The sequence below is a fragment of the Pavona decussata genome, unplaced genomic scaffold, assembly GCF_977016875.1.
Source record: "Pavona decussata unplaced genomic scaffold, jaPavDecu1.1 SCAFFOLD_119, whole genome shotgun sequence".
Classification (NCBI taxonomy): Eukaryota; Metazoa; Cnidaria; class Anthozoa; order Scleractinia; family Agariciidae; genus Pavona; species Pavona decussata.
In genome coordinates, this window is record NW_028145533.1 from 132,501 (window position 1) to 145,149 (window position 12,649).

The following is a 12,649-nucleotide window of genomic DNA, read 5'->3' on the forward strand; positions in this document are numbered from 1 at the left end:
AAACAGCTACAAAACAATGTAGAATTATTGTAATAGGTAGTAAAAAGTCGGCACAAACTCTATCGCCATTACAGACGTTAAGTGACTATACTGCAGCATGCTGGAACAACGTCTGTAAAAGCTAAGAGGACGTTCAATACTACCACAGCGATAACCAAATTAAAAGCAATGCTCTTATAAAAAATGCAACGAGCATGGAAAGTCCTCTCACATCCTCAAAGTCTGTGCTTCACCTGTTTGAAAGAAGAAATAAAATCAAATTCCGTGAAAACTAAGGATCACAAGTTACAAGGGCGCTGTCAGTGGTGTTCATTCTTTCACATAACAAACAACACAAAACAAAACAAGTTTGGCCTATCTTTTAAACCCTAAGAAGGAATAATATCCTGGTTACGATATTGATACAGTACGTCCATTTTACTTTGTACCTTTCGGTAATTGTCTGACCCGTTCTTGCTACCCGTTCTAATACTTCCGATTGAATTGTTACCATTTCAACTCCCAGTATATTTTTTGCGAACCACTTGCCACTGAAATTTGAAATTACACTGTACGCATTCCTTTTGGATACTACGAAGATTAAAAAGAGAAAGAGCCTTCCCCATCCCCCACTAAGTGTCGATCACTTTTGCGTCCCGTTCCGCCTATTCTCAACGCACCCAGGAAACTGAAGACTATGGGTTCCATAACATGTAATTTTCCAACCCTATATTAATGTGGCTAAATAAATTATTAAGGCAAAGTTAACCTCGAGCCAAAGCAGTCAGCGGTCTTTCCCATTGGTGTACGTGACCTGCGGGGGGCCCTGGCCCTTGGGGTGATTGTTGAGGCGGTTCGACGTTTCTCACATTTGCATTTGAGTTGCTTTGCTGATCGTTACGGATCACCTAGTGCGAATCTTTGCGGATTCTGGCTCCCCTCTCTCCGTCTTCAGAGCGGAAAAACGCAAAAAGCATGCGCGAACTCTGCGCGAACGCTGGACACCAAATTTTTTAAAAAAATGGCGGCAATCACTTTCTTTTTTTTGTTTAAAAGATTTATCATGCTATCGCAGGTATCCCGGTAACTAGCGACAATTTACCCACAGAAGAAGATAGCTACAGATGTATCGTTGCTGTGGTTCGATTTTCTTATAGCTTCTAATTAATAAACAACTTTCAAGAAGATTTTAAAGCTCTCAATGTTACCGCGGCGTGTAAACATTTCGCGTATACAAGTCTATTATTGTCATAAACCTTTTCACAAACTGCGACTATATAAGCAAACCCCTGAATATTTAAGGTCGAGAGCTCAAACGAAGGTAGGGAGATAGTTAATCTTTAATTACTGAGTTTGCTAAAGTATTGTATATAATTGTTTGCCAGAGTGGATTTTTTTTTTCCGCAAGGATATAATTATCGGTTTCGTGCGATCAATTTCATGCGATGCCTTCTTAGCATTGGACATCCCCCCCCCCCCCCCCTTTTTTAACTGTTCGTCCTATTATTTAAATATTTTTCGGAAAGGGCTCTTAACTTTCTTCATTCAATAACAAAGCCCCCAATTATCCAATTTTACAATCGAAGTGTGAAGAAGTTTGTTTTTGTCACGGTTTGTTTCCCTGGTAGCAGAGGCCTCTTTTCCGTTGTATTCGCTGAACTGACGGTCGCGAGAAAAAGAGACCTCTGCCCTGGGTCAAACGGACTTTGATTCAACCGCCGTCCGTAGTCGTGGACGACGCATGCTCCCTGTATTGTTTGCTGTCCGTGACTTGAGCCAACTGTCTCTCGCGCATTCGTTTACAGTTTCTCCGCTGTCATTTAGTGAGCCCGCATAGTAACATGGCATCACGTGATTGTTCGGTCGCTAGGTAACCGTGGCGCATGCTCAACACAGTCCGTTTCGACTCAGGGCAGAGGTCTCTAACAACAACAAAAAAGCATCTAGTAGCAGAGGTTGAGCCGCAGTAATTTTTTTTAATAAAATAGTTATTTCGATTTCCGTTGTGTTGGAGCCAAATATGAATTGTCTTGTAAAGGAGAACATAGAGAACTGTAAAATAAAGATGAAGCTTAGGTAGCACAGTCACCAGAAATTTCGAAGTGTCCCTTTGCTGCGTTAGCAGTCTGTTACTCATCGAAACCTGTGCTACAAGTCCAATTTTTGTTCTTGTCCTCACACGATGTTGAGAAAAATGCCCGGTTCGACTTCATAGCATAGTCAATGAAATTGGACAAAACGTAGGTATATGGTAAAGAGTATTTTTACCATAATTTCAGCTCATTCAGGGATCATTTGAGCCCGCGAATGGATATGCGCAGAGAAATTGCGCAGAACGTCTTTCTGCTCTGAACCCTCCGTCCCTCTTGGTTTAAAGGTGTAGGTAAGTATACTTTGGTCAGGTAAATATGATTTTCCACTGGATTCCTTTCAGTGTGATGGTGCCGGTTGGCTGCCTGCTGCAGGGGTGGTTCCCGCTCGCAGGGTTGTCAGGGATACCTCCCTGGCCTCTGCCTGGACTGCGTCAGGCCCCCCACCAACACCTTAGACGCTTTCCATTCAACCAAAAAAAAACCGGTTCAAGATTTCGGAATTTTTGCTGGTCAAATTGAACGGGTCCCTGAACTTGTGAATCACGTGAGGAGGCACACGGAGCATGCTGGGCTATTTGAAAATGGTGGACTTTTTGAATGTTTTCGCGGCTTTAGAGGAAGATGATGCCGAGTTAAACTATTCTGTTTTGGACAGCGAAGACGATTTAATCCTTCTGGCGGCTGTTTCCTCTTTTATGCGGAGAAGTTTAAATCGTGTAAACTGATATTTCGAAGCAACGATCCCTACTTATTTGTCGGGGATTTAAAAATTCATTTCCGCATGACTCGACAAACATGCGAGTTGTTGGCTCAGGAGATCATGCACACCGGACGCATTCCAACTGGGAACACATCTGGGCTTCCTACGATTCTGCCGGAGAAGCAAATTCTGCTGTTCCTAGATGTAGTGTAGCAAATAAAGAGCCCTGTCGTGACATTCGTGGTTTAAGAAAACGTCGAAAATCTCAGACAAAAAACCACAAGCAGAACATTGATACACTTCCGTAGCCATTTTGTTCGAGGCTCTTTCGGCTCACGTGACGTTCGCGCTCGGCCGGGGAGACTAAATCCGACACTCATCGCGAATGGAACACAGAAAATTCGGTAATTCCAGGAAGAAGGGTAAGCTCAAAAGGTAGTCCTAAATTTTCGGAAATTCTTTCCGGAACTTTCCCGTTCCATTGGATTTCTGACCGGAAATCTCGGAAATTTTGACTGAATGGAAAGCGCCCCTTAGGCACCAGTACCCAAGCTCGTCTATTGGTAATGAGTTTAAATACAATACACCCAACTTAAAACTACATTCTATTGTAATCAAATTTGTAAATGCTTACCAAAAACCATTTAAAACGACAAGGTACGTCACGGTATTAGTATTCAACATCACTTGGTCTCTTGAGAGCTAAAATGTAAAAAGAAATCAAGACCTGTGTGGGAATACACGGCAAATGATGGCGTTTTTCTTGGCCTGTACCTTTACTGGGAAAATATATTATAACAGAATTCATTCAAGATTTGTTTGTTACAATAAAAGCAGCTATGGGCCTATTGTCCATAGCGATATTGCTCCAACTTAGGTGTGTTTATTTTTATTGCCCAGTAAACAGAGCTCAAGAAAGAGCAGCATTTATGGGGTTGGTTTTGGGCGGAGAGAGAAAGCCATAAATAAAATATTTACTTGCAAATATAATTTTTTTTCTTCTCTCTTTGACCAGAGTTTATTGGATAGTCAGGGGGACTGGCTCTGGGGGAGGTTGCAATGGCCATTGTGTCCACCCCCTCCTAGGTTTTTCGTAGGTCACGTGAAATGGCCATGTGCTTGCCATTCGTTCCTATTACTCAGCTATTACTGTTACTTATGGACCTATTACCCATAGGCATATTGCTCCAACTTAGGTGTGTTTATTTTTTAACAGAGCTCAGGCAAGAGCAGCATTTATGGGTTTGGCTTTGGGCGGAGAGAGATAGACATAAGACGATAGCTTAAAAAATTCATACAAAAGATAACAATCTCGTTGGGATCCCAACTCATTGTAGAGTCAATTCCCTTTATTGCAGACACTCTCTGAACTGCAACTTAGCGTCTTTAATAGCGAGAGTCCATAATAGGTCAAACGTCTGTAATTTATTTTTGCCGGGGAATTAGCTGCTGACCGTATTATCGGGACCGTGTCCGTAATGGCGAGGTGTTCGCACTGGCGTTTCACTTTCAAATCCGTGGATGAAATAACAAATACATCCCATCTGTTTTCACCTTTTAAACCATGCTATTAAACTTGAATGCGATTGCTTAGTAGCAGCATTTTGCAGGATTTTTATTCGGAACTACTTGTCATAATTGGCTTCAACAACCCGGTTGAGCATGCTTGAAAAAGACCTCGCCCTTACGGGTAACCTCGCATGCTGCTGATTAAGCTTTCTTACAACTGAAGAAGGGCTGAGAAGACCAATGCTTAATGACACCTGTGATGCTTAAATGTTTTACACTTACTCAATTTCTCACACGCTGCCTTTGCTAAGGCATTCTCACCACCCATCGCAGACAAATATACACGTAGTTCCATTTCTTCAGGTTTCTCGTCAGCTTTCTTCATGACCAAAGCGTTGTAGTGAATCTCAAGAGAAGTCTTGGCTCCAATGGCAAGGTTACGATCATCACGCACATCATCACCAGCTATTTCCAATACATAGTATTTTGCCCCAACTACTGGTGACCATTCCAACTTTGCTGGTTGTTGGGCATTTCCATTACTGCACGTAAGTGGTATCTCAGCTAGAAAAGATCGATTTTCAGGGTAAGCTTCACTGTTTGAGTTTAGTAACTGGAATTGTGACACCTAATCACTTTTAGATTTATATATCCCGGGTAAAGCAAGTTTAAAATTTCACTCTAGCACGCGGCCTCAGGCAAATGAAAAATACCATTTCAAGGAATAGTGACTTTTCGTTTATACTTTACTGTTCTAGGAATCCTGTCTAAAGACCACTGATTGAGAAATTTATTTGTTTTCTTTGTACATACCAGTCTCTTTCACAACACTGATGTTACATGGACCTGCAGAAGTTTCAAAATTTGTAGCAGCACAAGTGTAAATTCCAAAGTCGTCTTCTTTAACAGAAGTTATGGTCAACCTTGTACTTTCTCCTTTCTGCAGCAGAATTCCATTCTTCTTCCAGGTAACAACTGGAGGTGGATATCCACTCAAAGGACAATCAATTGTCAGGTTCTTGCCAATGCTTGAGCTGTAGTCCTTCATGATGCAAGAAGTTTGGAATTCTTTGTTGGCAAAAAAAAAAAAATAATAATAATAAATAAATAATAATAATAATAATAATAATAATAATAATAATAATAATAATAATAAATAAATAAATAAATAAATAAATAAATAAATAAATAAATAAATAAAAACATCAAGATTAGTCACAATGACACTGTTCCGGAGTTTTTTTTGTGTTTGTACTTAAATTTAGGTCAAGACTGATCAAATATTTGTCGACTGAAGGTACCTTTGCTTTGACAACAAATTACTCTTAGAGAATCGAGAAAAATAATATATATATATAATTTCTCCCAGGAAGAGCAAACTTCCAGACATAACTAATCAATGACATCAATGAGTAATTGATGGGTATTCAGTTGATTAGTCATTGATTAATTGATGAATAATAGATAGGCCACAAAATTTCAGCCATTGATTGCATTGATTAGTCATTGATGACAATGATTAGTCATCGATAATTATAATCTCATGGCTACACAAACCATACCAAATAGAAAATAACAATGTCCTTAAACAGGAAACTTTTACACCGGCAGGAAACTGGTCTAAAATTTGCACGTACATGTATTTTTTCCAGACTCTCGACCTTCTGAACATTTCCCTCTGGTAATTTTACCATCCATCAAATCAATATGATGCATGCCGTTTCTTTTTTCCTCACAGATGGCCTATACGTTGTAATAGACAAGAGACGACTCTTGGATTCCTATGAATTCAGTTTTTTTGCCATTTTCTACACACTTGAAAATGAAGACGACCTTTTGTGAAGCTAAAATTTTGAAAACAATTCCAAGATTTGATTTAGGAATTACTTGTGAGGTTCGTTGAAGTTAACCTGCTTAATTCAAGGAAGATGTTTGAAGGCCTCAAATGGAAAATTCTAGACATAGTTTTCTGTTGCTCAACGCATTAATTCCACAATCCTATCAACATTTGTACTATACATGTCAGAAAAAAGCTAGCCTGACTGTACACTGTACATGTACACTGTATTAGACAAACACCTATTAAAGGTATTCGCGCAAAATAAAATTTGTTGTAAAAAATTTCTCAAACTTTTTGTGATTGTTCACTACTACATGTATGTATCATTTTGAAAAATGTAATAAGAAAGATGGGTCACCATGTCCACGAAGGAGCTACGATCTACTCAATTTACCCCGTATTTGCTAGAGTTTCAAGTGCCTATGAAGCGAAAATTGTCTTTAGGTAGTTATAAAATTTACCCTTTCAAACATGCGCTTTCAAAGTTTGAGATCGCTGCAGTAAAAATTGCCGATTTTGTGAGCGCTCAAAGTTAGGCTATTTTGCCCTCAAAAATGGTATTTGAATTGCGCGGCCAAAATGCCAGGTGAATATAACCGCTGACGTCACGTTGGTGCCAAGAATTGCAATTCATCAAGGCGGAAGAGAAGAAAGATAAGCGACAGCGAGGCGGATATTGCGTTGCTGGCGTCCGTAACAAAGAGAGTTGCCAGAATTGATCGTTTACAGAATCGCTAGTCGTGTTTTACTCTTTCTACCATCTTTTTTGGCGGCAAGAACAGAATGAGAGTAAACAAACTTTTGGCACCAACGTGACGTCACAACTTGGAATTCAGCATAAAACTCGACCCAGTCCTCTGACCATTTTTAAGAGCAAAATAGCCCAACTTTGAGCGTTCGTAAAATCCGCAATTTTTACCCCAGCACTCTAAAACTTCGAAATCATATATTTTAAAGTGCAAATTTTATAACTACAGAAAAACAATTTTCACTTCTTAGGCACTTTAACTGATCAGTTATTGCCATGTCTGGTGGCAACAGAAGTTACATAGATAAAGCAGAACTTGGAAAAACATATATATATAATGTATGAAGCACAATCAGGAATTAAAGATGAATTTCTTGGCACGGTAGCACAATATGAAGCAGTATCGACACAAAACTTCCTTGCATGCATGTTTTCAGAATCACTATTTAATGCCCACAAGGGGTGGGCAAGCTTGTATTTCTAGCAATAACCCATTTTTCTGTTGTCATTTTTTTCAAAACAAAAAATTAACATAAAGAGGATAATACCTACAGTACAATGTAAGTTAAAATAATAAGACAAAAAAGATAGGTCACTGTACTTGTTTAGGAGAAAATAGCCATTTAGTTATTGGCTGGGCCGGCTTAAGTAGCATGAAGGAAAACAGACCATGTTTACAATGTGCACACACTACTACAGCACTAACTATTGACATAAGAAAATTATACTCAGTAAGAATGTGCAATTAAATTCATGGAATCACCTTAAATTTTATTCACCTGCCCATAAAACTAACGAAAGAGATTAATCATCAGCTTCAAGCACCTTAAGATGTACATGTGCATGTACTATACCTGCAGTATACACTCAATTCATGTTCAAGAACTGAAATATTATTTGTTATAAAATGCATACAGGTATATGTACACATGTAGCTCTTTCACAACTTGTGGTGCAATAATTGGTACCAACACCATCAATTTGTAAGTAGGCATGTACTGTAAGAAGAAACATAGTATTACCGTATTAAACCAATAATTATTGTGTTGCGGGCTACTAATAAGTTCAAAATGATTAAATAAACTAACTTGAAATGTCAATATAATATCAAACTAAGCTTACTTTTTAACTGCAGAAAGACTGTGTCTGAACAAGGTTCATTGATGTTGGCATCAGTCTCACAGAAATAATAACCTTGGTTGCCATCAAAAACATCTTTCACTGTGAGCTGAGAGGATCCACGGATAGAAATGATTGTATGCTTGGTATCATTGGTAATAAAAGTTTTCTCCTGTTGGCCTTGTCTCTTCCAAGTGAAATTTTTACTTGGAACATCAGTAGCGCTACAGGTAAATCTTGGGTAGTCACCATCCCCATGAATTTGAACTGGAGAATTCACATTGCAGGGACCTATAGAAGGGAATGACAAAGACAACAAAAACAAAAATGTCTCAGGTAAAGAGATAATTACGTGACTGCACAGTTGTATATAGACTGTACAAACACACATACACACACACAAAATAGAAAAAAAAAAAAAAAAAAAAACACTTACACACACACACACACACACACACACACTCAAACAGTTAAAAAAAAAAAAAAGAAAAGCAGGCAGCAATAATTAACCAGGCAGTAGTTGTGCAACACAATGCCAAATAAAACAAAAGTACATGTATGGCAATGAATAACCAAGGCACATAATTATTATGCTGAGCCAGGACAAGTACGCCTATTTTTTTTTTCAGTACTGCCTGAATTCATACGTACATCGAACACGGTTTTTACTAGGTGGACGTGAGGGCAGTGCACGCATTTTGCCCTTGCGTCCACCTCAAGAGGAACGAATGAAGTACGAGACGAAACCTAGGGAATCACATGTTTTTCAATGGCCGTGTTTATTTCGTTACCAATTTGCATGCATGCTGGTTTCATTTGTTTTCCACAAATATTTTTCATCTTTTGAAAAACGAATGAAACCTTTTTGTTTGCAGAGCATCAAATAGCGTTTGTGTAGTATTCAAGCATTATGATTTCCTTTCTCTTCAGCAAAACTACAAACGAACACAGGTGTCTGCACGGCCTGTCACAATTGAAAGGGCTCCATGTGAATGATATGCATATTTTCGATTTTTATGTGTCGGAATTTCCGAGTAAAAACGTCCATTTTTCATAGAAAAGTACACACAAAAAGATTATTTTCGGCCGCTTAGGTAAGTAAATGTACACAAAAGCACGGATTAGAAGAAAATAACACCATTTAGTATATACCACACAAGTGAACAGTACTTTTTGCACATGCTGATTGGCTAGCTTGTAGTTCATTGACCAAATACTATTCACCTTAGAGCAGCTGAAGAGAAACAAGATGACCTTCTGTTTTGTCATTGTTACTTAAAGGCCCATGTTCACCCAAGAGGCATTGGGCGCCGAGCTGAATTTCGCACAGTCGAAAATTCAGAAAATTACCAGCGAGCACTAACTTTGCAAAAGTAATCCACATTCATCGAGCTCATTTCCTGAAATATCACTATTTTAAGCTTTGTATAATATCCTCTTGCTTTATTTATGTGAATATTTTCAAGAACAGTCTTCGTGTGGAAATGAAAATCGCAAAATCGCTTCTAAGTAACATCTCGCTGTTGACAATGTAGTTGTACAGTTGTTATCCGAAGGAATATATATTTGTCTCAGAGACTTTTCGCAAAGCTTTTATTCTGAAACAAAGAGGCGGGAGGATTTGCTGTCTCCATGCATGCATCTGTTGTATTGATGTTCCTGATTTCTACGGACGTCTGACCTTAACACGTAAGTTTTATTAGCTCCATTCGATTTTATTCTCCAGATTCATGTAAACAGCGTTGCGAAGTGACGTGATAAACTGTATGGTTTTCTAGGTGGCATTCCTTCGTTTTTTCCTATTGGCAAAGGCAAATAAATTAAAATACCCATTTGCTATGCTTAGTAAGCTGCAGAATTATTCGTAGCATCATTGCTATATTGTTAAAGGTAGAAATAATTTCTTGATTGTACGATAGACCGGATCGGCACGGCGCGCTATAATTTTGAAAGCGATATTAACTGAGTCCAGCACTGTTAATTTTTTTCCATGTCAACTTCAATAATAATCGAAAGGACCCTTTAAGATTACTGTTTTTCTTATACAAGAATAGAATCAAAATCTTAGGACAAAAATTATTTAGTGTTGAGGGCTGCCGGCTGTAACTGTTCGATTGTTCCACCCCATCACTCAAAGGAACGAATACAGAAAAACGAACCAAACCCTAAACTTTCGTTTGCCGAGAATTTTACACAAAGGAGTACAAAGAACTTGAGCGCTTTGGAAAGTAAATATTTCTTATAGGTGCAGAGATTAAAATAAATCGGAGCGACTGAAACAAAATCAACCTGTCTGATTTATTTTGAATACGCCAGGACTTTCATCCCAGTGTGAATATTTTGGTCGCAAGACTAAACAATAGAAGCGCTTGTAAACAATAGCAAACTGCCGCAAAGCCGAATGGGTGAAACTGGGCCTTTAAGAAAAAATTATTTTGATAAAGGAGGCGGCCGTTTAAAAAGAAAAAAATCAAAAATGGCAACAAAGTTTGGTTTGACGGCATTAAAATGGTAAGTTATTTAATCTTTTCAACCTCATATTCTAAGGCAAAAAACGAAAATACAATCTCTTGTTTATGAAAACTGCTGAGCACTAAAATTATAATGAAAACAATGAAACATCTTTGATTAATATTTTTCAGCATGGTTTCAACAACAAGACGAATTTCACAGAAAAATTGAAGAAATGACACTGTAGGAACTAAACAAGTGTCTCCAAAAGTTTATTTGTCCACAAGAGAGCAAGACGGAACTTTCTACAATACGAAATTGCTAATCACATGGTGTGCGAGATTTTAAAATTTCATACCATTTGTCAGTTTGTTATCAGAAATAAAATAACTTTTTGGTCCACTAGTTTTTCAGCTTATGTGTTATCATATACTAAAACAATTATTCACCTCAGCGTCGGTGAAAGTGATGGATAAAAATCACTATTCAGCTTCACTTCGGCGAATAATTGTTAATGCTTGCGCGTGCGCAAAAGCTGACAAGAGGATGCTTACTTTTCAAAACTGACATAAAGCGCACCGCATTAACGTCAATAACAAACCATTGATAATTTTTTTTTTGAAAAAGGCAATGAATTCCTTTAAATTTTGATTTAACTTGAAACATTTTGAGAAGAACTTGGAAGTCACAATAAATGTCTATTACCGACAACACATGTCGCGCGAGCCATGCAACATTCATTGGCTCAATCACGTGCTCAATCTGTTTACGGAAATCCACATACGCGGGACACATGTAATCTAAGGACTGCATTTCAAGGTAGCGTTTCATGTTTCATGCACTTTGCTTGAGAAAAAAATGGAAAAACAAAATCACGATCTAGGCTATAAGATGCCATTGTGTCGAGGCCTTGTCCTTCTGACTGTGGTAAATTTTCAACCTAGGTTTCATCTCATGAACTGCGCGGTTTCATCTCATTCCTCTCGCAGGCCTTTACCCGTTCCAATGTGCATATGGATTCAGGCGGTACTGTATGAGTCTGAAAATATCAGTTGAACAAAAATTGCGGTTGAACAATGCAATCTTTTGGCACACAGTAATATATATTTATAGCTTTATACATCTGAAAATGAATGAATCTTATCTTAGTGACTCAAAAAGGAATATAGACTAATAGTACTTAAGGTACACTGTATCTCAACATTTGGTTTCCATCTTATCCCCGCTCCTGAAGGATAAATACACGGTAACTAACAGTGTTATGTTTGCCCAACACGTTAGAGACCAACCAATTACGGAAGATGAGATAATGGTATCATTCGATGTCATTGCATTGTTTTCGTCCATTCCTGTAGACCTCGCTTTGCAGATTGTCTGTGAAAAGTTACAACAGGATGCAACTCTAACGGATCGCAAAGATATTTCTGTAACAAACATCATGAAGTTACTAGAGTTTGTCCTGAAGAACAGCTTCTTTACTTACGAACAGGAACATTACCAGCAAACGTTTGGCTGTGCCATGGGGTCTCCTGTGAGTGCCACTATCGCTAACTTGGTGATGGAGTACATAGAAAAAAGCGCAATTGCCACTGCTACTCATCCTCCACACTGGTGGTACAGATACGTGGACGACAGCCATGCGTGTCTTAAGAAGGATTACATACAAGAATGCCATGATCATCTGAATTCTGTTAACCCTAACATACAGTACCGCCTGAATCCATATGTACATCAGCCGTGGGTTTCACGAGGTGGACGCAAGGGCAGTGCACGCGTTTTGCCCTTGCATCCACCTCGAGAGGAACGAACGAAGCACGAGACGAAACCTAGGGAATAACGCGTTCTTCAATGGCCGCGTCTTCGTGCTCTTAATTGCCTTTGTTTGCTCTTTGTTTGTGTTTCATTGTTAGTTATCAGGTCACATTTACCCAAGAGATTTTCACGGAAACCACAGCCACCTCTCGCGATCTCATCGATGTCGATGCATCGCTCACGGCTTAAGCTCCTGTCACTCGAGATCAAAGTGTACGTCAAGACGAAGGACTTTGAAGTTAAACTTTGGCTTTTTCACGTATAACTTATTATTTATCGCTCAGTAAATCTGCTCTCAAAGTATCCGTGCAGAACTCGAAATTTTTCAAACAAATTGATCGAAAATGGCGAATGAAGCGTTGTCACTGTTGTCACGCTTCGATTAATTTCATTCGCAA

General features: G+C 38.7%; 1 protein-coding gene and 1 long non-coding RNA gene across 2 annotated transcripts in view; one reads left to right on the plus strand and one right to left on the minus strand.

The window, feature by feature from the left end:
* LOC146469728 (uncharacterized) overlaps positions 1–234 on the plus strand; it is a 2,308-nt gene extending 2,074 nt beyond the window's left edge. Inside the window, exon 2 of the long non-coding RNA XR_014867157.1 lies at positions 1–234. This exon is cut by the window's left edge and continues 1,572 nt beyond it. This is a non-coding gene — a long non-coding RNA (uncharacterized LOC146469728).
* LOC146469729 (peroxidasin homolog) overlaps positions 1–12,649 on the minus strand; it is a 31,696-nt gene that overhangs the window by 1,491 nt on the left and 17,556 nt on the right. The window contains exons 3-7 of the mRNA XM_085122907.1: positions 7,992–8,279; positions 5,095–5,349; positions 4,564–4,845; positions 3,407–3,474; positions 1–233 (exon numbers count right to left, since the gene is read on the minus strand). The exon at positions 1–233 is cut by the window's left edge and continues 1,491 nt beyond it. Coding sequence (XP_084979033.1) covers positions 3,443–3,474; positions 4,564–4,845; positions 5,095–5,349; positions 7,992–8,279 — 857 coding nt within the window. The 3' untranslated portion in view covers positions 1–233; positions 3,407–3,442. The remainder of the gene's footprint in view (positions 234–3,406; positions 3,475–4,563; positions 4,846–5,094; positions 5,350–7,991; positions 8,280–12,649) is intronic.